General features: G+C 40.3%; 1 protein-coding gene across 1 annotated transcript in view; it reads right to left on the bottom strand.

Annotated features, from left to right (window-relative positions):
- Nucleotides 1-7,945: 7,945 nt before the first annotated feature.
- LOC149222172 (pentatricopeptide repeat-containing protein At5g16860-like) overlaps nucleotides 7,946-27,250 on the bottom strand; it is a 51,382-nt gene continuing 32,077 nt past the window's right edge. Inside the window, exon 3 of the mRNA XM_089387522.1 lies at nucleotides 7,946-8,594. Within this exon, the coding sequence (XP_089243648.1) occupies nucleotides 7,946-8,594 (649 nt within the window). The remainder of the gene's footprint in view (nucleotides 8,595-27,250) is intronic.

Genomic DNA, 27,250 nt, shown 5'->3' with positions numbered 1-27,250 from the left:
AAATTTTCAAGAAATCCCAGGTAGAGTTTGTTAAGAGGGTATTTTAAATTCTAATAGTAACTCCTTTTTATCCTTTGTCCTCTGAAATTTGTACACTCTCGAGTTGTCTGGGGCTAAGTACCAGTTCATGTGTTACAGGCCCAAGCCACCAAACAACACTTTTCCCATGTTGGGTCCCTTCAAATTCTGAATCTAAGAAGCCCCATAGGAGCAACAAAATGAAAATGATACCTAGAAAATCACTCTTCTTGCCTAAGCCACCAATCCTAGCAAGGCTTAAGGAGGACCAACAATAACTATAAGGATCCCATGCTTCCACTATACTCTCTATTGCTTTACGATCCAATATTTTTCTCATCTTATCTTTCCATTTTGTTTTGAATGTGGAGTCTATACAACCTGCAATATAGTATGCTCTAAGCCCCTGTAGCAATATTCAAAATGTGGCTACATTTGCTTTACAGTATCTGTAGATGAGGGTATGCCCCCTTTGTCTGCTATGGTGGAGAGCTGGGCTTTTGATATGAGTACCTCATAAAACTCACCCTCATATGTCAGTTGCAGTGTCTTATTTGGGGACAAGAACACAAGTCCTTGAGCTGCGGTCATGGTTTTAATACCAATCCGCTTTTGACTTCTTCCTTGCTTGGTAGCAATTTACAGAAATCTCTATAACCCAACAACCAGTATGTTCGAAACCTGTTCGGATCAAACACTAATATATCAAGGGTTTTCAAATAGGCATCTTTGAAATTTTGGAAAAGAAATTGAAGCATTTGGCAAGTTTTGGCCTACTACTCATAAACATCAATCCGAAAAAGGGGTATGTGTTGTAGTATTTGTAAATGAGTAAACATTTAAAATTTAGTTTTATATGAAAAAAAGATTTAGTATGCATAACGAAACATTAAATTAAAATAATAATAATAAAACAGTTTAATTCAATTTATTATATTAATTTTTCATTTTTATATTAACAAAATTATAAACAATTTTTTAGAAAGGAATCATATTATTAATGATTCATCTTCATAACCATCAAAATTTCATATTAAAATTTAATTAACATGTTTTAAATTTAATCTAAAACTTACTATAATGGATATATTGTACTCAAGAAAAAGGGGTTTGGTGCAGTGACCATTCCCATTCTACCCAGCTCGTAGAACAATGGAGTTGTGTTAGGACTTCATCTGTAATACTGGGTAATTGGGTCTCTCAGCTGACACATTTATTGTATATGATATGTGGCCTTTTTTTGGAGTTGTGTTAGGACTTGATCTATAATATTGGGTAATTGGGTCTCTCAGCTGACACATTTACATTTACTGTATATGATATGTGGCATTTTTTGGTCTGTGACAAGCAGGGGAAGATAGTATTCATATCGTATGTTCTCGGATGGGGTCTTTTTCAACTTATTTCATCGAAGCAATTTTGTTATTGGTAGGCACTTTAGGCCTTGCTGCCATGGGATTTGAATGGAAATGAGTGGGCAGAGGTTGTCAGTTAAGCTTGTGGTTGCTACTTTGTAGCATTATTTTTAATTATCTTTGACAAAAGTGTATCTTTATGATACATTTCAGCCATCATATACAATCAGAGGTATAGATTTTCGATGATATTTCAACTTGTTATTTCATGTTAGTTTCTCTTTCTTGGGAAATCTCAGTATTGTTGTAGGGGTTTAGTTGAAGATAGAAAAATTGGCAATATGATAGTTGTCACAAGTGTTTTTGCTAAGCAGGATTTGCTAAATAATGCAGATATAATTTGCATTGGTTGTCCTAAGCATGTTCTGTGCATATGTTCCTTATAAAGTTGTGGCTTGAACCATAATTTGCATTTCAAGCCTTTAAAAGCAAGCATTACAGAACATGAATTGGGATATTAAAAACACATTCGAGGTTTTATCCAAAAGAAAGTTCATGACATCTCATATGAAGTTAGTAGTGAAAAATGTCACTTTAATAGAGTTTTGGCAAGTTAAGGAATTTGTGCATCCCTATATTTACGAAAATTTCACCGAGAGTTTGATTTCAGTGAGGAGTTTGATGGCATTCACTTGTATTTTTGGAAACCCCTAGTTGACAGAACCACGTAGTAGGAAAAGGACATTTAATTTTTACTCGCACGATGGTAAATCGAATTATACAACAAATAAAATCATATTTATAGTCAGTGGAATATTTTGTGACAGCTAGCAACCTTGTGTGCCCTCTTTAAAAGTGACAATTCATTCTTAAATATGTAACATATGGAAAAACAAAATCTCCAAATACAAAAAAACATGTTCACATAAACAACAACTGCTACATGAATAATGGATAACCTCTATATGACATTAACTATAACTCATTATCATCCACCCTTGCTTTCAAGAATGTCCATTCACATGTTGCTATTCTTCCACACACTACTATTACTTATCCATATTCAAAACACACATAACTAATAGTTTCAAGTGTAACTCAATATCATCCACCCTTGCTTTCAACAATGTCCATTCACATGTCACTATTCTTCTACACACTATTATTTACAAAATATCTATATTCAGCATACACATAACTAACAATTTCAATTGCAACTCATTATCATCCACCCTTGCTTTCAACAATGCCCATTCACATGTCCCTATTCTTCCACACTCTATGCCTTACGGCATTTCCTTTGCAACATAAGGTGCAAATGCTAGTTTAGGTTCTTGGTAAGGAAATCAAGTTTAGATAATAGTGATCTATAATAATTAGTGTGTTTGGGAGCATCTTGAAGTACCATGTTATCTTTTTCTGCAATCTATGCAGAAATATTTTACCTTTAATTTGCTCTAGATTTTTTTGAGTGGAAAAATAATCCTAATAAAGCTTTCACCTAAAATTAACTTGGTCATCAATGGTTAGCTCAGAACAATCCATTCACATGAATTGTGCCATCACTTCGACCATTAATTTCATTAGTGAAATCATTCCAAGATAAATTATTGATTTGTGATTAGGGTCATCTTAGACTTTCTGCTTGTCATCATCTTCAAATCTGATAATATTTTCTGTGGATGAAAAAGTGCTTCATGTTCACTAAAACTCAAATGTATGAAAATTTATCCGTGCTGCCAGTATCACCAATAATCCCCACAAGAACATAAACCATCTTTGAAATCATGGAAGTGATTGACATCTCTCATCACAATTTTTTGAATAATCCCCACAAGAACATAAACCATCTTTGAAATGATGGAAGCGATTGACATCTCTCATCACAATTTTTCGTCCACTGCACTGGGAAATGAATTTGATGGTAGTATGGTAGTCAACACATACACAAAGGTTTTTGATGATTCTAATTTGAGTCATAGGAGATAAGCTTGTAGAAATTCTCACTGTAGATCAACTAGCTCTGATACCATGTAGAAGTTTCACTGTAGATCACCTGATAATGCAATATACTAAAGCAAAATACTTGATCTACTTCTACTATCAAAATTTGTGGAAGCTTAATCAATTTGAGCAAGATCAGTCGGAAAACATATAACAGAGAAGAAGAAATCATACACATGAAACACAGAAGAATACTCATGGGAAAGTCTTAGCTAAAAAACCCGATATCTGTATTATCATACAGGTGGAAATATCTCAAGATTACATAAAGATTTAGCTCACAAGCTATCCAACTCTTAGTACAATCCCTCACTGCTGCTCATAGACAGAATAGACAACACATATTCCTTCCTTCAGTCCTCCAAGCCTCCTATTTCCTTGCGTAGTTTCTCCTGGGTCCTCTAGCTGCAACCTGTGTGAATAATCCTCTCACACACAACACTGACCTCTGAAATAAATGCACAATCCTGAAGGAGATAATTCCTTCTGCATAGATGAGTTTCCTATATAGAAAAATCCCTCCAACTGATAGTACACTGTCCCTTCCTTTGATCTCAACTGGGTCTCTATCTGAACTGACATGCATGAGTTATTTATGAGAGAATATTCAATTATCTGAAGTACACTAGTTGCATGCATGCATGCATTGACTAACCGAACTCACAATCAGTGCCACAAACTATTGGAACTAATCTAACTGGACTTAACTCAGTTAATTGAACTAACTAATTACAGCTCAAAGTACAACTCATCCTGATCTCCTTAATTAAGGGATAAATTCCTCAATCAAAGGGATAACTGTTGCATGTCTTCACAAAGACTTCATGTCTGATTTTCTCTAACTAATTAACTCAAGATGAATTAATTAATTATTTTACAAACAATCCTTGAGCTCAAATTCGAATTTTAATTCAGGGACTAATTAAAATTGGAATCTATCCTGAAATTCTATTTATAGAAATGCTATTTTTAGCATTTCTATTTTATCATTCCTTGTTGCTATTTCCAACACTGGTACCTGAAATGCTATTTATAGCAATTCTATTTATAACATTTCTATTTTTAGCATTTCTTGTTGCTATTTTCAACACTCCCTCTCAACAAGAAAGGCATTCAATTGGAAACCGATCCTGAACCTTTGTAATGTTCTGCATGCAACACTTCTCCCTAGTGTTGTTGCTCCAACAACTCTAGAAACAAAAAAATATCCAAATTGAATCAGAATGATACCTCTGTCATTAAAGTCTTTGACTGCTATTGCCTTTGTCGACTCAAAAACTCTGCACCTCTGTGCTCTTTATTATCTGACTGCTCTAGCCTCTATCACTTTGATCTCTGATTGCATTAATCACACTAATTCCTCTTGCAGCATCCATGCTGCTGCTGGTCCTGTCTCCCAGCACTACATCTGCATTGCACCTCCTCTCATCATGTTGCATCGTGCTGCCCACTGCTGCACAACAACTCAGTTATTGAGAAGTAAGTAACTGATCTCACCACTGACCTCCCTGTTGGGATAGAAACATCCTATGATGCTGAAGCTTCTTAAGCTGCTCCATCCGCATCTGTCTCTACCCACTCAGCCAATCCTGCTACTCCTCATCGGGGCTCCCGAAGCAAGGTCTAACCAAAGAGGCTAGGTACCTCAAGGATCCTACCCCTATTTCAGCCTTCTTGGGACTATCACTCCACATCGCCCCACCTCCTACCTGGAGGTATGGATGCATGTGATCCCTTTGCCCACTTGGATCGCAATTTCCCCTACTGGAGGTCTCTGCATGAGTGGATGCCTCCACTCGGTCTCCTCTCAGCTTCTCCAGTTGTGGCTGCTCCACAACCTCCTGAAGCTGCTTCACCAATTGTGGCTCCTCCACAATTGTCTGAGACTTCTTTTGGCGCTGCATGTTGATAGGTAATGTACTCTCCCTCTCAACCACCAAGTCTCCAATAGTTGCCTTGCTCCTCAAGGCTTTGCATGCATCTTGAACCTCAAAAGCATACAGGTTCTTGACTTGTGAACCGATCTGCTTCACCTGTCTTGTGGTGATGTGTCTATGGAAAGCCTTTCCCTTACTGAAGACTACATCATAGCCTTTGTCTTCTAGCATCGTGATCGATACCAAGTTCTTCTTCAGTACTAGCACATACTTCACATCTATCAAGGTAATGCGAGCTCCATGCTCCCTCTGAAAATAAACTGTGCCCACACCTGAAACAAGGTATTGAACAAACTCTTATCATTGGTCATGTCGAATGAGGCTCCACTGTCAAGAAACCAACCACAACCCATCATCAATGAAACCATGCATGTGATGAGGGTAAAATCCAATTTGAACTGAGAGGCCAATGCCTCACCTTTAGATCCTTCCTTGGATCCCTTCTTGGATTTATTGAATGGAAAATTAGTTGAATAATGGCCCACCTCATGACAATTAAAGCATCTCACTTTCGATTTGTCAATCTTCTTCCCTCCATGAGAAGAACTCAATTTGGGATGAGAATCCTTCTCCTTCCCTTTCCTTGCCTTACTCTCTAAGGCACAATTTTCTTCATCCTCCTTGGATGAAGTACCATCTCTAGTGCTTCTCTTGATCTCCTCCTGCATCAGATCTGACCACAGTCATTCCCAATCTGGAAATTTATCTCTTCCATTAACTGAGTCCTAGTAGCTATGCCAGCTCTTAGGAAGATTGAGGAGAGCAAGACTCACCATGTCATCATTGGCTGTCGTGATTCCTACACTTCCAAGCTCATCTCTGTAGGTGGTGAGCTTGTTCAGATATGTAGAGATCATGTCGCCCTTTTCATACTTGATTTTCCGAAGCTTGTCCTTTAGCACCAACTTCCTCTGGTCGCTGTTGTTCTGATATAGATCCTTCAATGTCTTCCACATTGAAAATGGTGCTTCCTTCCCATGGAGACTCGAGACAATATGGTCTCGAACTCCCTCCAGAAGAATCCTCCTCGCTCTCACCACACATTTCTTCCATTCCACCAATTCTTGGGTGTTAGCTACTGCTGGCTTGGGGACTTCTTGATCAATGAAGTCCTTCAAACCATTGTCCTCTAATATCAATTCCATGCGATCCTTCCAGGCTATGTAATTCAAGCTGTCATCCAGGGCATACTCGAGTCTCAATCCATTGAACGCCATTGGTGAACTTTGAGATGTGATAAGAAATCGATTTTGTACCTACAATTAAGAACTTCAAACTTCGAACTTCTCCCTTCTTTGTATACTGTTCTCTGCTTTGATCACCTTTTCTCCGATAAACTTGGCTCTGATACCATGTAGAAATTCTCACTGTAGATCAGCTAGCTCTGATACCATGTAGAAATTTCATCGTAGATCCCCTGGTAATGCAATATACTAAAGCAAAATACTTGATCTACTTCTACTATCAAATTTTGCGGAAGCTTAATCAATTTGAGCAAGATCAATCAAAACACATATAATAGAGAAGAAGAAATCATACACCTAAAACACAGAATAATACTCAGGGGAAAGCCTCAGCTAAAAACCCTGATTTCTGTATTATCATACAAGTGGAAATATCACAGGATTACACAAAGCTTTAGCTCACAAGATATCCAACGCTCAGTACAATCCCTCACTGCTGCTCATTGACAGAATATACAACACCTATGCCTTCCTTCATTCCTCCAAGCCTCCTATTTCCTTGCGCAGTTTCTCCTGTGTACTCTAGCTGCAACATGTGTGAATAATCCTCTCACACACAACATTGACCTTTGAAATAACTGCGAAGACTGAAGGAGATAATTCCTTCTACATGGATGAGTTTCCTATATAGGAAAATTCCTCCAATTGATAGTACACTGTCCCTTCCTTTGATCTCAACTGGGTCTCTGTCTGAACTAACATGCATGAGTTATTTATGAGAGAATATTCAGTGATCTGAAGTACACTAGTTGCATGCATGCATTGACTAACTGAACTCACAATCAGTTCCACAAACTGTTGGAACTAATCTAACTGGACTTAACTCAGTTAATTGAGCTAACTAATTACAACTCAAAGTACAACTCATCCTGATCTCCTTAATTAAGGGATAACTTCCTCAATCAAAGGGATAACTGTTGCATGTCTTCACATAGACTTCATGTTTTATTTTCTCTAACTAATTAACTCAAGATGAATTAATTAATTATTTTACAAACAACTGTTGAGCTCAAATTCAAATTTTAATTCAGGGACTAATTAAAATTGGAATCTATCCTGAAATGCTATTTATAGCAATGCTATTTTTAGCATTTCTATTTTATCATTCCTTGTTGCTATTTCCAACACTGGTACCTGAAATGCTATTTATAGCATTTCTATTTTTATCATTTCTTGTTGCTATTTTCAACAAAGCTGATTAGCCCAAATGCAATTGCCAGCTTCTAACTATGATGAGCAAGAGTGTGCTCTAACTCCATATCATGTAGCACAGATTTTGTATGAGGAAAATATCCCATCTCTTTTATCTGTCTGATCAATTCATTCAACTTGGTGTAGATCTCAGTTGTTTGTGGATGTGATGTGTTTCCTACCCCAAATGCATGCATTACTTTTTTAACCTCAATCCAACTATATCCTCGTTCCTTTTTACCCCCATATTTTCCATCATTTTCCTCACCTTAGTTATATCGTCCCACCTATTAGCTGCAACATATAAATTCGACAGTAGAACATATGTTGCAGAGTCTTGGGGTTCCAACTCTAATAAACGATCTACCACACGTTTTCCCATCTCTGTGTTACCATGGATTTTGCATGCACCAAGTAAGGTTTGCCAAACTAAAGCACTGGTTACAAATGGCATGTTGTTTATGCAAGCCTCAGCCTTGTCTAAGTTTCTTGCACATCCAAGAAGATCAACAATGTAGGCATAATGCTCCATTATTGGTGAGATGCCATACTCTATACTAATTGAATCGAAGTAGTGACAACCTTCATGCAATAAGCCTACATGGCTACATGCAAAGAACACACCAACAAATTTAATGTCATCTAGCTTCACACCTACCTGTTGAAGATGTTCAAAGAGCTCCAGTGCATATTTGTCATGACCATGTTGAGCGTAACCCACAATCATTGAATTCCATGTGACTAAATCCCTTGTAACCAGTTTATCAAACACTTTTCGTGAATCTTTAACATTGGTCTTCCCAGGAACCAAGTAAACCACCCGACATTCTGCAACATTGCTTTTCCTGAGTAGTATAATTTTTATTTAAGTGAGATTCCACATCCCCAGACCCACCAAATTTGTATATTGCCTTTGTTTGGTGATTGATGTTAGATCTAGAACCACCGAATCACAGAGTTTCACCTCAAAATGCTGAAGAATAAGTCTGGTGAATAATCCAATTTGATGACGCAATCACTCGTCTTGAAGGCCTTTGATTGTCGACAAGGTTGTTGTATAAATGATGTCAGAAAGACAAATTCTATTAAAAAACAATACTTTGCACTTAGTATAATACAGATCTTAAGAATTTTGAATAATATAGTTCTTAAAAAATTGTATCAAACTGTTCTATACATTGATAAAAAATTGAATTAGTAAGTTACAAGTGATTGCACTATGTCACCATAATATATCTTGGATGCATTAAGCAATGAAGGATTAAAATCTCACCTGTAATTTGTGTTTTTCTTGAGTTTTGACTTTAAAAAATTAAAAATTGGTGAGAAATGATGTGTCATAAATTAACAAATTTACAGGGGCTCTCATTTTATCATTAAGAAGGAGAATCTAAAGTTATCATCTTTATCACACATCAATATCAATGGAAATCATACTGCACTAAGAATAAATCAATATAATTACACATTTGGTCAGTGGAATTTTACAGAACTCATCTCTGACCTCTGGAAATTTCTTCAAAACTAGAGGAGCACCTCCAAATTTAGTTGCCTCTGTGGGAGTATTTTATGTACCTCTGTTGGCAGCATCACAACTAGTTATTCCCGTTATCACTCCAGGAAACACTCCTAGGTTGTAGCTCAGAGATGCCTGGTAACATATAATCTTCAATATTGTTCTCAAAACTATTGGAATGGATGATGGTTTGGATCAAGTTAGATAACCATTTTAGCTCTATTCTCACTCAAGACATGCATGAAAACTCTTACCAATACAAGGATTTATACCACTAATGCTCAATAATTTATAGATTCAATGGATAGATGGAGAATACTGACTGTACCAACAAATTGCATACATAAACATAAATGAATGGCTAGCTATAGGCAACAAATGAGAATACTGACTGTATCGGCATATGCATATATGACCACATATGAATGGTTAGCTACAGGCAGTAAAAGAAGATTGCAAATCTAATTAATCAAAGCAGAGATAAGATGACAATTATCTGGCCTTAGACACAAAAGAAAACATGAACAAACTGTTCAAGTGCAAACATAGAACAACAAAGAGAATGGAAATAGAACATATAATATCAAAAGAAGCTTATATTGCTAGAATTAAGATGAGAAGCTTGAAGGAACAAAGGAGGAACAATCTCTAGAAGTTGAACCTGTATTACATCTTACTTTCAGATATTTATAGCTTTTTACAATGCTCTCGAGCCTTCTAAGGCTCGAGAGGTATCAATCTATCTGATATGTCTTGTTAAAAATTTTGATGCCCTCTAGGCAAGCATGGGCTCGGAGGTTTCTTCTTCTGATAGAAGAATAACTGCATTCAGATATTTTGGGTAGATTGCTGCATTGTCTGGGAGCTCTCTCTTGCCAAAGATGCCCCATAATGTTTGTTGGTGTGGTTGTGTCATGCTATGTTGCTCTATGGCTGTTATAGACATTTTTGGGCACTACAACCCCAAGCATGAAATTTCCATAAACCAAGGGCTCCTAAGTCCCTAAAAGTGTTGTTCTAACCCCTAAAGGAACAAGGTCAACAGATTACAACTTCTCCCAAAAGTTCTCCATGAAAAACTGCTCAGAATTGGTCAAAACAGGATCATTTCAGCTGCTCCACTGGCCAAGTACGTTGCATCTCACCTAAATACACTGTGTGGGTGCGTTTCATTTCAAAAATCCCTTCTATGGGGTCCGATGGGCGAGAAATGACAAATGGTAGTGTCATTCTGCGAGGTGGAGAGGCAATGGAAGCTTCCATAAACTTCTCCTGTGACACTTACCTCTCTGAATTCGACCAAGGATGAGTAAGAGATCATCAATCTCCAAGTGGAAGCAAGAACTATCAGAGGGAAGACACTAATCAAATCATAAGATGACTCATCTCCATTACAGATATCTATATATGGATCCCTCATCCCAGAGATCTAGAGGCTGGAATTTTGCATATTGTAAGGAATTGCTGTTGGTTTCTTGAGACAAACATCAGATTGTTGGGTGATCTAAGATTTGTATGAGGTGAAGAGGGGATTCCTTGCTGAGAGGTTGATGCTGGGTCAGAACAACTGGTTGTAACTCCTCTTGGCTCTTTCTTGTTTATCAATAAAAGCTATTCAAGTTTTCCTCCATGCTCTTGTGTCATTGATGTTTGCTGCATTTGTATGGTCAATTTACATCTGATCCTAGATTGTTTATTATTATATATCCATGTCTTTGTATAGTGCTATGCTACTGTGATCTTCTAGGTACTTTGTGAAGCTGGGCGTGCAAGGGAACACGTAGCGAAAGACTATCAAGGAAGAGAGGAATCAAATCAGGAGATTAGCGCAAGACAGAGGTTGGTCTTTCTGTTCCTCTCTATCTATAATTCATAAAGGAAAAATGAAAGTAGCTTTTCTCTGTTTGTTTCTAAGGTAGCTGTCACACCTTAGTGGGATAGAGCAGTTCTATATAGACACTTTTCCCTGTAACAAAATGGCGACTCCACTGGGGAAGAATTAGTTTGTTTGTTTATCATTCCTTGTTGTCTATTTCATAAACTTACAGGTAGCATTCGAACTGCATTTTCCATAGCAAATGCAAAGTAGATAAATGTACTTCAATCCATCTACTGGATCTGTTTATGATTTGAACAACTGATTCACAAACTATCTGATTTCCCTTGTGATAGCTCTTAGATCCTCCTTAGATCTACCCCTGATTGTTGCATTACTGATTGCTTTTTGCTCGGCCAAAACCCAAGGACTGAACTGCAAACTGTGACCCAGAACCCAAACAGAGTCTCGTTTCTGGCCCAACGCAGGTACTGTTCAGAGAATCTGAACTTCAGCGCACTTCCCGAGTGGAGAAGGTGCGCTGCATTTCAAATTCTCTGTGTTGCAGGTGCGCTGATCAGACTAGACTCTGTGCAGTTTTGGTTTCTGTGATTCATTCTTTCCAGTTCTATTCCTGAATTTTGCTGCCTGTGATCAGTATATGTCTGTTTGAAACCCCTTTTCCTTGCTGTTATTCCACCTCCTCTGTACAAAAGAACTGTAGATGTTTTTGTGTGTTTGTTGAGTCATTTTCAGTTCTCCTTTGCAAAAGTAGCGTAATCGTACTGTCGTCCTTTGATTTGAAACTGTCGCAAGTGTCGATTTCAATCGTAGGAAAGAGTTTGATTGCTGTTGATGGTCGGTTATCCTGTTACTATTGTTTTTGGTCTAAATTTGTAATTTTCTAGTGTCAAGAACAAGTATTCATCTCAAAATCGTAAGGTGTGGTGATCGTCTCCATTTTTGATTTCGAAAGGAAACTTGTTGATATTTGTCGCTTGAAAAGAAATTCAGATTTGTGCATCAACTTTCTTTTTAGCATTCCTATACTAAGAAAGTCGAAAAAAAATACATGCATGTGCATTTGCATATAGACAGTCTGATTGGTTTGACTTAGGAAAGTGAATTTGGAGTGTTCTCTTTGCTCTTTGTGAAAAGATTCTGTCTTTCTTTCCTTAGTAGCTAGGATTTTCATTGCATAAAGAAGATAAAAAGTTTGTTTATCATCTTAGATTGCATTTTAGGAATTACATCTACATCTCGCGGTGAACCTGAAAGGCAAACTTCATAAACAAGATCAACTATAAAATAAATTCAATGAATCTAACAACGCTTTGGAACTTAACACACAACATTTAGAAGTCTAGGCTAGAGACGTATTCCGGCGTCGTAAAGCCTGGTAACTGTTTTTCTCACTGATGGTTGGGTGATTCCTCCACTTTGAGACGATAAGTGCCAGTACGGACTTGTGCTCCCATGTACCGTCGAGTATATTTTGGGAGACCCCAATAGGCTTAATCCTTTATCCATAGGAAGCCGTCTCTGCCGCCCTATCGATCGCAATGCACTGAAAACAACATTCGGGAAGATTGACTGCCGTACCGTAAAAAGTATTCTACAGTTTTGCGATTGGTTTGGTAATCCCTCTACCTAGATTTCCAGAGCAGTCCCTTTCGTTCCTTTTCAGACTCCTTAACAGAAAAGGTCCATCTGAGCACTTGTCACTTCAGGCTCATTAAAAATCGAAGGAGACTAGAGTCATCTTTTGTTTTTTCTCGACTCTTAAAAATTGAAAAAACAAGTTGTGTCAAAGCGTCTAAAATTCATTTAATTCGGAAACATACTTCCCCTTTATTTTTAGTTTATCGAGTAATCCGCAATTGTGGAAGAAAGTCAATTGAAACCCCGTCGTTCGTGGAGGCTTACGAGTCAACCGTCTTTGTCTCCGGAATCGAAGCTAGTACGGACAAAATGAACCCGTTTAACCGGTTCCAAATCTCCTGTTAAAGTTAGAACAAGTGTTCCAACAACATCAGAGACTCTAGTTACTCCAAACATTTCTGGAATCCCTGCCTCTACAGAAGAAGTTCAGCAGCCACAGAAGGACAGTAGTACTGATCCTAGTTTGAGGGTAAACACTTGTGTTACTGAACTGTTGTGGGGAAAAATGCATATGCAGGACGATCCTATCCACCTAAGGTGTGACAGTGCCTTAGCAACAAACAGAGACAACTATTCTTGTATTCTTCCTTTATGAATTAAGAATGAAGAGAGAGATGGATGGATTAACCGGTGTCTTCCGTTTGTCCCTCGATCCGACTTCTCTTCTCTTGGAGAGTTCCCAGCTACTTGCCTTCTCGCTCGCCCAGCTTCAAGAGGTTTCTGCAAGATCACAAGAAAGAACACTACACAAGACATGGATTCATATTCATAACTAGTTCAGGATTAGAAATAAACTAAACATACTAATGCAATCATACATAAAAAATACATCAGTATATAGGAGAAACCAAGATAGCTTTATTGATGAATAACAAGGTTCAGGAAGAGATACAACCCAGAGGGCTCCAATCCAGCATCTCCTTCCCAGCAAATGGAATTCCTATCTTCACCCCCTTCAAAGCATTAAGCACCCAATGATTCCAATCTCAAACCAACAACAATTCTTTGCAATAACAAAATTCCAGCCTTTTAGATCTCATGGAGGAGAGATCCATATATAGATGTTTGGAGAGAGGATGAGTCAGCTTGAGATCTGACTAGTGTCCTCTCCCTCTATCAGTTCTTGATTCCACTTGGAGGTTCTTGCTTCCACTTGGAGATTTGCAACCTCTTACTCATCACCAGTCGAATTCCCTGAGGCAAGTGTCATTTTGGAAGCTTCCTGGGTTCTGACACCTTGAGAAATGAACTTGCCACATGTCCACTCTTGCTCAGCGCAGGTAGCCAGTGTTTCCTTTGACATTCAGCGCAGGTAGCCAGTGTTGGCTTTGACATTCAGCGCAAACAGCTAGTGGAGCCACTGAAATGATCCTGAATTGACTTGTTTTCGAGCAGTTTCTGGTGGAGAACTTTTGTGAATTGCTGTGGTTTGTTAGCCTTGTTCCTCTAGGGGTAGGAACAACATGTTTAGGGACTTTGGATCCCTTAGATTATGGACATTTCATGCTCAAAAAATGTCTATAACAATTGCCCCCTAAAGTATGAGGCTGTTTATCGGGTGAAATGCTTTATCAGGGGGATCCAAAGTTCATCTAATGCTGGGAGGAGACCTGTAATAAGATACAATACAATACATTATTTTTTATACTGCTTTCATGATATAGCTGAGGCGGGCATTCCCATGCTCAGCTTTATAAATTCATTTTTCTGTACATAGAACAGACAATCGTCTGATGGTAGACTGATAATTTTGATGAAATTATCATCCTTTGAGTAGGATGATTATCTGCTGCAATGATGTACATGTCAATGTCTTTATATTTCCTGAATATATATCGCAGCCCAGATGGATGAAACTAGATCCGGGGTCTTCAAACTCGTTCGATCTTCACTCTAAGTACAAGTCGATCCATGTGAGAAATGTTCTAAAGTCGAACATGGAAAGACATCGCTTGATTACCGGTCAATGATGTAAACCGTTAACAAGCGCGAGAGGAATCACCGATAATGATAATGACCCTCAAGGTACTGCAGTACAATTCACGTGGTGTGAATAAAGGACTTGGCGTCGAACACCACGCAAAATCTTTCGGTCGAAGGTCATTGATGTATACCTGTCGCCGGAAGTGAGAAACTTGCCATTGAGGCATGCAAGCTTCAAAGTACTGAAGGGGTTGTTCCTAGATCAAATTCTTGGATAATGTGCTGATGTCGACAACAAGCGATCCATCAAAGGAGGGCCTTAATGAATCCCACATCAATGACACGGAATGGAGCTAATGATTTTGATGGAGGTGAAAACGATCTGAGACATATGATTCAGGGTGGCGGTCATGAAAGGATGAAGGATAATGTATGGCAGTGGATGGGACACGGTTGACTTTTCTGAACGACTTCTCTTGAACATATGGCGACACTGATGCGATGGATCGGTAGCATTACCCCAAATATGGATGGTATGGCGAGACCATGGTGATGACCGGTGAATGAAACAACCCAACCCGATTGTGGTACGGAGGAAAAGTGTCATGTTCAAGAGCGACTTGCTACCATCAAAGTTTTCTTTAGTTTCTCCCAATTTTTCCCAGTCATTGCTGACCAGTACCTCTTTATTTTTGTCAAGCTTGAGGAGGATAACATATGCTTGTTCTATAACCTGCCCTTCGGGCAAGCCCATCGCTATGTTTTAACGAGCCTAGCGATAGTGAAACTCGTTCTCGTCTAAAGACAAGTTTGTCGCTATTTAATGATTTTAACGAGTCTAACGACAAGGATAACTCAGTCCTTTTCATTTTTAGAGAGTCTGAAAAGGTACGTAAAGTTAACTCCAAAAGTCCTTTTTCGTCATCTAATCCCTTAAGTCCGAAAAAGTATAAAACAATACAGAAGGGATGAGTTTTCGATAGTTTTAATGAGCCGAACAAAATAAGCGCTCGATCTTTTTGTGCAATAATCCCTCAGGTCCAAAAAGATTAAAATCTAGAGGAGGGATAGCTCTTCCTGTCCCTTTAACGAGCTGGAAGGCCAAGGACTCGGCAATCTTTTCATATTTTACGAGTCAGTTGAAAAGAGCTTAAAGAAGACTCGTCTTTTGAGGAACGAGTGATAAACAGGGTTAGCAGCTGATTCCAGGTACAGGTTGGAATTTTCCAATCACGGCAGTGTCACAAGGATGGCTAGGTGAAATCACTCTTCGCAGCTGTTCCTCAAAATGGGTAAACAATTATATGGAGGTGAACGATCGGCCAAATGAAAAGTGGAGGTGACGGTGCAAACACGACCAAGGCTTTAATGGCTGATAAGGTTACATTCACAGTGGTTATTTACCGGGTAGGTTCATTTTTTATTTTAAAATGAGCTTAAACGCTGGTGGAAACACTTGCTCATTGCTTATGTTTATTTTTTAACGAGCATGAAGTCTGCGTTAAAACTGCTCGGATCTTGCGTTTATTTTTTAACGAGCATGAACTGTGTGCTAAAACTGCTCGATATTATGTTTGCATGCCCCCAGCATAATGACGCAAATCGAGGTGCATGCATATTGGTCACTATTTAAGCATAGTAACGCTTGAGGTACAACCCATTACGGGGTTGCGCCAGTGGAATTCCGTCATAATCCATTAACTCGTAGGCTCCTTTTGCTAACACTTGTTTAACAATATAGGGGCCCATCCATAAAGAATTAAATTTACCTGCTCCCAATTTATCGGATTCTTGGTCATAAAGCAAGACCAAGTCACCTTCTGAGAAGACACGGGGTTTGACATTTTTGTCGAACTACGCCTTGACTCGTTTCTTATGGGCTTCGTTAGCCAAAGCGGCGTCACGACGGGTTTCATCCAATTGGATTAATTCCAAGAAACGGGCCTCTTCTTCCGAAGTTCCGGGGAGGAGATCAATTGCGAGTTTAAGAGATGAAATTTCACACTGGATTGGCAAGACTGCTTCCAGGCCATACACCAGTTGGAAAGGTGTGAACCCGGTCGCATTCCTTACCGATGTTCGGTAAGCCCACAAGGCTGAGTACAGGATTAGGTGCCACCTTCTTTTGTGAACTCCGATAATCTTTTGCAACATATGCTTCAGGACCTTGTTGATTGCTTCAACTTGTCCGTTGGCTTGTGGATAATATGGGGTAGAGCTGTCGTGAGATAGCCCTATCTTGGCAGCTAATTCAACCATCATGTGATTGCGAAAATGCGATCCATGATCTGTAACTATAGCCTGTGGTACGCCGAACCTGGCGACTACATGATTGAAAAAGAAAATGGCAGCTGTTTCACCAGTGTTATCTAATGTAGGCATCGCCTCGGCCCATTTGGTAAAATAGTCAACGGCGACTATGATATACCCATGCCCCCCGGTCGAGGTGGGGTTACATGTCATGAAATCGATGCCCCATTTGGCGAAAGGCCCAACAACAACTATTGGCTGTAAAGGTGCGGGTGGTCTTCTGGTTTTGCTATCAAAAATTTGACAAGCATGGCAACTTCTAACTGCGGTTATGCAATCTTTGAACATGGTTGGCGAGAAGTATCCTGCTCATAAGATTTTTTGTGCTGTTGCATATCCAGATTGATGCCCCCCACACGCGCCTGAATGACACTCATTCAGGGCTTTTTCGGCCTCTTCATGGGTGAGGCACCTCCTCAGAACTGTATCGATACCACGATGGTAAAGCGTATCACCGACGATCATGTAGTCTTTTGCTTGGTATCGTATACGTTTCTGTTCTGAGTGAGAGGTGTCAGGCCTGAACTTTTGGGTTTGGAGATAAATGATTATATCTCCATACCACTCATTGCTTGCAGATATCAGAAAAAAACTTTCGTCCACGATTGATTCTTCTGATGTTTCATCGTTGGACGACGATGGGAGATCGCACAATAATTCTGCGAAAACTAAAGCTTTCATTGATTTGGATTTTACAAATTCCAGATCAAACTCTTGAAGGATCGCTATCCATTTTGAATACTTGCCCCCCAGCAACTGTCGCGACAATATATAAGTCATGGGGTTGCAATCTGATAGAATGGTAGTTTTCCGAAAGAGGACATAATGTCGAAATCTTTGTATCGCTTGAACAACAGCGAGTGCTAGCTTTTCAACGTAAGAATATTTTCTTTCTGTATCATTCAAGTTTTTACTTAAATAATATATTGGATGTTCAATTCCATCGACTTCTTGAACTAAAACCATTGCAATTGTCGTATCTGCTGTAGCCAGATACAGGTTAAAATCTCTTTGATAGTCCGGGGCATACATTAATGATGCTTTTACTAGAGAATCTTTCAGAGCATCAAAGGAAGCTTGCGCTACCTGATCCCAGACAAAAGGTACATCCTTTTTCAAAAGACGAGTATATCCTTTAGGAAGTTCTGCGTAATTTGGAATGAACCTCCTCAGAAAGTTTGCTTTCCCTTGGAGTTTCTGAATCTGAAGCAAATTTGAAGGTGGAGGCAAATTGATGATTGCCTGAACCTTGCAAGGGTCGAGATGAATCCCATCCTTAGAGACTACAAAGCCAAGTAAACGACTAGAACCGACGCAAAACACACATTTGTGTGGATTGAGTCTTATCTTGTAGTGTCAGCAACGTAGAAATATCGCTCTTAAATGCTGCGGATGATCAGTCCGCTTTCACGAATGAGCCGGAAGGTCGTCGAGATATGGTTGAACGATGTTCTTGATGTCATGGAAGGCATAATTCATTGCCCTCTGAAACGTCGCCCCTGCGTTCTTTAAACCAAAGGGTAATTTTCGATAAGCGAATGTGCCCCACGGACAGATGAATGCAGTCTTTGACTGGTCCTGTGGGCGGATATTTATTTGATTATACCCGGAAAATCCATCCATGAATGAAAAGATTTCACATCCGGCGCATTCATCAATTATCTGGTCGATGAAGGGTGTAGGGTAGTTGTCTTTCAGACAAGCTTGGTTTACATCCCTATAATCGACACACACTCTAATTGTCCCTTGTTTCTTCATAACAGGGACAATGTTCGATACCCAATCGGTTAGAGGAACCGGGTAGATGAAACCAGCATGGAGGAGCTTTTCAACTTCTGCTTTAATGGCAGCGGCTTTCTTGGGGTGCACCTGCCGAAGCCGTTGTCTTACTGGTTTGACATCAGGATACATCTTAATTTCATGTTCAACGATACTCGAGTCAATGCCTGGCATTTCATCATATGACCAAGCAAAGACATCTCTGAATTCGCGAAAAAGAGCGTTATATATTTCCAGCTCTGAAGGAGAACATCCTTTGCCGACATAAATATTCTCTACAACATTTGTTTTAGTCGAGATATTTATGGCTATAGTCTCTTCAATATTGGATAAGTTTTGCTTGGAATCCACCGTATTTACAGTATTTGATAGGAATTCAAAAACTGAAGGGTGATAAAGGTCATGTTGAGTATCTTCTTCATATCCTGGAAGAAGGGAATGATGGTGGCAATCACTCCATGGTGCCCCCTCAATCAACATTGATTGTAGGATTCCTTCGTCAGTCCCATGTACTTTTGACCAAGGATCTAACGGGGTACCATATTCTCTAGACCTATCTACCCAAACGCTTGATGAGCGTTGATTTGGGTTCGCCTCCCATGCCAGAAACATTGATTGCTACAATATTTCTATAGGGCTTGGGGGCAAAACCATTTCATGATCCATTTTGATATCGTCTTTTGAGATCTTCGTGGAATATATCATGTTGCAGGCTCCTACCGATGCTACTTCTGCTATATAGATTGGAGGTGGAAGTGCGAAAGTTCCCATTAATGTGGGGTCTTTCAGTAGGCCTACTCCGATATCTTGAAGCGAATGGTTGCTTCCATGGATCATGGGAATGCTTCCTGTAACTTGTGAACCATTAGGGAGGAAGTCTTTTTGGTCGACGATCATAATCCCTCCTTGAAAAGGGAATGCGATCTTCCTATAATAAGTCGACACTACAGCTGCCATGGCATATATCCATGGTCTTCCCAGTAGGATGTTGTAGTCAAGATTCCCATCGATGACTTCAACATCTATTTCTACTGTTTTTCCTCCTAGTTCAACTTTGAAGTTATTAAGGATACCGCATGGGGTATAAGTCCTTCCGTCGAATGCTTTCAATGTCGTCGAAGATCGTGACAAGGTCCGAGACCCTAAAGTTTTCCAGCAACTCATCGACATAATACATGTAGATGCCCCCTCATCAATAATTGTTCGGTGAACAGTTTTGTTGAGGGCTTTCACCTGAATAAGGAAAGCTAGTTGAGCTGGTAACTGAGGATCATATCCTTTGTGGTCGAAGGATACAAGATTGGAATCCTTAGGATCAACCCCACCAATGGCTGATAACAAAGCCTGCCTTTGGGATGGACAATTTTGTAGGACTTCAAGAGTCGACATAGCGGATGGCGATTGGGCCAAATCTTCCACTATGTTATAATGCTGCGCTGCTCTGGCGCAAGGATTAAATGTCAACTTGTGTACTACTCCCTTTGGCGGTTTTATTGTTAATTCAGGAATGATGGGTGGTACAACTTCTGTCGAAGTTGTTGTCGAACTACTTGGTTGATCTTTACCTTTGTCGTTCGACAGCTGTGGATTCTCGTAATCTTTGTTCCTTGTCGAAATCAAAGCATCATTCTGCTGTTTTGAAACCGACAACATGAGCACTTGCGACGGGGAAGCATTTCCACTATCAACCAGATTTTGACCTGGATTGGGAAATGGATCAGTTAACACAGCTGAGGTTTGCGAACTTTTGAAGAACCTTTTAAGCTCAGCTTTGTCTGGAAAATTTCCTGTCCAATGATCCTCATCACATATTTGACATGGACTTTTTGGTTTCCCTTTTCCAGGAGGATTCGAAGAAGTTTTTCCGGGAGATGACTCACCCTGTTTCTTCTTCTTCCCTTTGTTTTGCTTTTTCTTGCTTCCTGGTTGATTGGTTTCTTTGCCTTTATCTGCTGAAACGACATTTACTTCCGAAGCAAGAATTTCTTCTTTTGCATTTTGATCTGAAGTCTTACGAGCTTTCTTAGACGAAGCCTTTGTCGATTTCGCATTTGCGGTGCCAATCACACCATCGCTGGCATGAGAGTCACTATTTGATTTAGGAGGAGGAGGAATTGAGAATTCCGGTCTAGGGGTGTCAGGTATTTTGTCGTAGAGTATGCCAGACTGAGTGTAGACTAAGTCTAGATATTGTGCACGAGCAATAACTTGCTCCTCTGTTACGACCCCCCCTTAGCCACATCTTCTGTTATAGTAGGAAGTAACGACTTTATAAACCATTCAGCTAACAACTGATCGGGAATGTACGTTTTCACCATCCTACGACGACGACGCCACTCATGTATATGATCGGATATATGAGTGGCCGTTGTCTGCTTGAAGTTGGTTAAGATTTCTGTTCCCGTTTCATACCTTATCGGTAATTGAAAATGGGTTAAGAAAGTCGTGGCTAGGGAGCTGAAATTGTCAAACGAGGCTCTAGGTAATTCAATATACCATTTTGCCACTGGACCCTTTAACGTCCTCTGGAAAAGGCGAAGCCTTATCGAATCATCGTTTAGGGTGTTTGATGAACACCACAGATGAAAAGTCATCACGTGATTCGATGGGTCTTCACCTGGATTTCCATTAAATTTAGGAATGTCCGATGGAAGTTTGTGAGGAATCGATGGCCACTAAGGGGCGTAAGCAATCGGATCGTTGATTAACCAGTGTAAATCGGGTAACTCTAAAGTTGCCACGAATGGTAACTGTTGATTCAGATTAGGTGAAGCATACCCAGGGTACGATGGAATCGCTTGAGCAGTGGGCCTTTGCATACCAGTATAATGTAATTGATGTTGGTATGACTGATACGGTTGGTGGACTTGACCACTGTAAAGCGGTTGGTTTTGACCATTTTGAATATATGGTTTTCCACTGTTCGCAAAGATCTGCTGCTCAGAACCTTGGTACACTTGCTGGAATTGTGGTTGTTGGTATTGCACCAGCCACGGTTGTGAAGCCATGTTCTGTTGCGCTATACTAACTGTTGGACCAAGGTGTGGGGTAATTGTACCCGTTTGGACCTGTGTCGCCCCACCATTTGGCGATTGTGGTTGTGTCACAGGGTCAAGAGGCTGTTGCATTACAACCTGAGAAATCTGAGGCTGACATACAACAGACATCGCTTGAACTTGTGACACTGTTACAATAGCTGGTGTGGTCGGGATGTTTGACATAGGTACACTTTGTTGCATAGAATACACAATCCTTGGTTGTTGAGGTAGCATAGGTGCCCAACCATTTGATGTAACTCCAGTATAACCTGAATACTATTGTGAACTCCCATATGGATACCCTCCCGGAGGGGGTAATGAAAGGGCATACTGTCCCCCATACGGTAGCAATCCGAAACTCAAGGGGATTGTTTGTCCTTGGGGACTGGATTGCCCAAATTGACCTCCAAATGGATCAATTTGGCGAGTCTCAACATAAGAGTTGCCAGATATTATTCCGAAGGAACAAACTGGAACAGACCACACTGTCGAAATAGTCCCTGGGTGGACTCCTTCTAGCGATTGTGAGCTAGTTGGGACAGATGGTACGCCGGCAAACATTGTCGGAGTGACGACAGGGCTTCTGCTGTCGCTGTGTCATTCGACACAGTCCTAGATGTTGACGGTTGTTCAGACACTTTGAGCCTATCCAATAGATTGCCTAGCGATTCTACAGGAACTTCCACTGGTGATGGACTAACTTCTGATGTCGAAGGAAATAGAGTGACCCCGACCCCAAAATGAGTTGGATTACTTGCTTGCGGATCTTCTACAATTTCCTCTATCGCAATCAAACCAGGTGGAAGGGGAAGACCGTCAGGTCCGTAAAATATTTCTGGTGCCGAAGAAGGGGTTGAATCAATAGTGATAGTTGTTTGAGGAGCAAGACTCTCTGAACCTGTTACAGATGGAACTGGTTCAGTAACGCAAGTATTTGCTCCCAGACTAGGATCAGTGTTACTGTCCCTCTGTGGCTGTTGAACTTCTTCTATAGAGGTAGGGTTTCCAGAAATGTTTGGAGTAACCAGAATCTCAGATGTCGTTGGAACACTTGTTCTAACTTTGATAGGAGATTTCGAACCGGTTAAACGAGTTCGCTTTGTTCGTACTGTTTTCGATTTCAGAGACAAAGACGGTTGACTCGTAAGCCTCCGTGAATGACGGGGTTTCAATTGACTTTCTTCCACAATTGCGGATTACTCGATCAACCAAAATACAAAAGGGGAAAGTGTGTTTCCGAATTAAATGATTTTTTAGACGCTTTTAGACACAACTTGCTTTTTCACTATTAAAGAGTCGAGAAAAAGCTAAAGATGACTCTAGTCTCCTTCGATGTTTTAACGAGCCCGAAGTGACAAATGCTCGGATGGACTTTTTCCATTATAGAGTTTGAAAAAGGCCAAAAGGAACTGCTCTGGAGTTCTAGGCAGAGGGTGTGCCAAACTTTTCGCAAAACCGCAGAATACTTTTTAGGGTACGGGCGGTCGATCTTCCTGAATGCTGTGTTCAGTACATTGCGATCAGTAGGGAGGCCGACACAGCTTCTAAAGGATAAAGGTTTTATGCCTATAGTGGTCTCCCAATATATACGCGACGGTACGTGGGAGCACAATCCGTACTGGCGCTATCGTCCCTCAGGAGGAATCACCCACCATCCACGAGATCTACAGTCACCAGGCTTTACGACGCCGGAACACGTCTCTAGCCTAGACCTCTATGTTGTGCGTTATGTTGCAAAGCGTTGTTAAGTTCATTCAATTTATTTTAGGTTGATCTTTTTAGAAGTTTTCCTTTCAAGGTTCACCACGAGATGTATGAAACAATTCCTAAATGCAGTCTAAAGATGATAAGCAAGCTTTGTATCTTTTCAACTTTAAAAATCCTAGCTACTAAGGGAAAAGAAAGACACCATCTTTTCTCAAAGAGCAATCAGCACACTCTAATGCACTTTTCCTAAATCCAACATGCAAACTATCAAGATGCAAATGCACAATGCAGGTGTTTGTTTTCCGCTTTCTTAGTATTGATGCCTACACAGAAAGCTTTTTGTACAACTTTGAATCTTCTTTTAAATGACAAATACCAACAAGTTTACTTTTTCAAAATCAGAGAGGGTAGAAGAGATTACAACACTTAACGATTTTCGAAATGAATACTTGTTTCGACACTTAAAAGAGACAAACTCAAACCAATAAGCAAAAGTAAATGGATAATCAACTGTAAACAGCCAATGAACTCTCTCCTAAGATCACAATCAACAGATCTGAATCAAGGGCTACAGGATGATTATTTCACTCATGCAAAGGAAAACTGCAAATGACGCCACAAACACATAAAAACACTCATAGTCTTTTTGTACAAAAGGAGGCAAAATTTAAGCAGAGAAAAGGAGTTATCAGACTGGTACCTATGCTGGTTACAGGCTGCAAAAATCAGAGATCAAAACAAGGCAAAACAGAGCAGAGAACCCCAGCTGCACAAGGGCAAACTGGTTCAGCGCAACCTCAACACAGGGGTTTTGACATTCAGCGCAGGTAGCCTTCACGGGACCTGCGTTGAAATGCAGAATCCCTTCACTGGGTCTGCGCTGAAGGAGAAATTCTCGTTTCTCATTGGTTCTGGGTCACAGATTGCTATTTAATCAACTGTTTCAGGCCAAATAAAAGCAACAAGCAAGGTGCAATCAAAGGGATGCTTTGAGGGGCTACTAAGATCTATCACAAAGGATCATCAAATCATTTGTGAGTCCATTGTTCAGATCATAGACAAGTCCAGTGATTGGATCAAAGCAGCAACTGTCTACTTTGCATCCGGGAATAGCAGATGCAGTTCGATTGTTGCTGTCGAGTCTATGAAACAAACAATGATAGAAACACAAATAAAATGACTAAACAGATCTCCCCAGCGGAGTCGCCAATTTGTTGTGGGGAAAAATGCCTATGTAGGACGATCCTATTCACCTAAGGTGTGACAGTGCCTTAGCAACAAACAGAGACAGCTATTCTAGTATTCTTCCTTTATGAATTAAGAATGAAGAGAGAGATGGATGGACTAACCGGTGTCTTCCGTTTGTCCCTCGATCTGGCTTCTCTTCTCTTGGAGAGTTCCCAGCTACTTGCCTTCTCGCTCGCCCAGCTTCAATAGGTTTTTGCAAGATCACAAGAAGAGAACACTACACAAGACATGGATTCATATTCATAACTAGTTCAGGATTAGAAATAAACTAAACATACTAATGCAATCATACATCAAAAATACATCAGTATATAGGAGAAACCAAGATAGCTTTATTGATGAATAACAAGGTTCAGGAAGAGATACAACCCAGAGGGCTCCAATCCAGCATCTCCTTCCCAGCAAATGGAATTCCTATCTTCACCCCCTTCAAAGCATTAAGCACCCAATGATTCCAATCTCAAACCAACAACAATTCTTTGCAATAACAAAATTCCAGCCTTTTAGATCTCATGGAGGAGAGATCCATATATAGATGTTTGGAGAGAGGACGAGTCAGCTTGAGATCTGACTAGTGTCCTCTCCCTCTATCAGTTCTTGATTCCACTTGGAGGTTCTTGCTTCCACTTGGAGATTTGGAACCTCTTACTCATCACCAGTCGAATTCCCTGAGGCAAGTGTCATTTTGGAAGCTTCCTGGGTTCTGACACCTTGAGAAATGAACTTGCCACATGTCCACTCTCGCTCAGCGCAGGTAGCCAGTGTTGCCTTTGACATTCAGCGCAGGTAGCCAGTGTTGGCTTTGACATTCAGCGCAAACAGCTAGTGGAGCCACTGAAATGATCCTGAATTGACTTGTTTTCGAGCAGTTTCTGGTGGAGAACTTTTGTGAATTGCTGTGGTTTGTTAGCCTTGTTCCTCTAGGGGTAGGAACAACATGTTTAGGGACTTTGGATCCCTTAGATTATGGACATTTCATGCTCAAAAAATGTCTATAACATGAACCAGTTCCATTTACAACCGGTTCAGAGAGTCTTACTCCTCAAACATCTATAGCTGCCGATTCCATACCTTCTTCGGCACCAGAAATATTCTACGGACCTGACGGTCTACCCCTTCCACCTGGTCTGATTGCCATAGAGGAGATTGTGGAAGATCCTCCAACTAGTAGTCCATCGCAATTTGGAGTCGGGATCACTCTATATCCTTCTTCATCGGAAGTTAGTTTACCGCCAACGGAAGCTCCTGTAGAATCACTAGGTAATCTTTTGGATAGACTAGAAATGTCTGAACAACTGTCAACATCTAGGATGGTGTCGTCTGACACAGCGATGGCAGAACTCCCTGCTATCACTCCAACAATGTTTGCTGGTATACCATCTGTCCCAACTAGCTCTCAACCACTAGAAGGAGCCCACTCAGGGGCCATTTCGACAGTATGGTCTATTCCTGTTTGTTCATCCGGAATAATATCCGGAAACTCTTATGTTGAGTCTCAACAAATTGATCCATTTGGAGGTCAATTTGGGCAGTCCAGCCCTCAAGGGCAAACCATTCCCTTGAGTTCTGGATTACCACCGTATGGGGGGTAGTATGCCCTTTCATTATCCCCTCCGGGAGGACAACCATACGGGAGTTCACAAAAAAATTCGGGTTATGTTGGAATTACCTCTAGCGGTTGGGTACCGATACTACCTCAACAACCAAGAGTTGTATACTCGATGCAACAATGCTTACCTATGTCAAATATACCAACTACGCCAGCTATTGTGACGTGTCACAAGTTCAAGCGCTGCCTGTTGTATGTCAACCTCAGGTTTCTCAGGTTGTAATGCAACAACCCCTTGACCCTGCAACTCAACCACAATCGCCGACTGGTGGAATGACACAGGTTCAGACGGGTACAATTACCCCTCATCTTGGTCAAACTGTTAGTATCGGGCAACAACACATGGCTTCACAACCATGGCTAGTACAATACCAACAACCGCAATTCCAACAAGTATACCAAGGTTCTGAGCAACAAATCTTTGCAAATAGTGGACAGCCGTATATTCAAAACGGTCAAAATCAACCATTTTACAATGGTCATGCCCACCAACCTTACCAAAGTTACCAGCATCAAATGCATTATGCCGGTATGCAAAGACCAACTGCTCAGGCAATCCCATCTTATCCTGGGTATGCTTCACCCAACCTGAATCAACAGTTACCCTTTGTGGCAACTTTAGAGTTACTTGATTTAAATCGGTTAACAAATGATCCAATCGCTTACGCCCCTTGGTGGCCAGCGATTCCGCATAAACTTCCATCAGATATTCCTAAATTTAATGGAAATCCGGGTGAAGATCCGTAGAATCATGTGATGACTTTCCATCTGTGGTGTTCATCAAACACCCTAAATGATGATTCGATAAGGCTTCACCTTTTCTAGAGGACGTTAACTGGTCCAGCAGCAAAATGGTACATCGAATTGCCTAGAGCTTCATTCGACAACTTTAG

Source organism: Pinus tabuliformis, chromosome Q, assembly GCF_031772625.1.
Source record: "Pinus tabuliformis cultivar Carrire ecotype Pingquan chromosome Q, CPIR1, whole genome shotgun sequence".
NCBI lineage: Eukaryota > Viridiplantae > Streptophyta > Pinopsida > Pinales > Pinaceae > Pinus > Pinus tabuliformis.
Note: the sequence above shows the minus strand (reverse complement) of the source record. Positions and strands in the feature narration are given on the sequence as shown.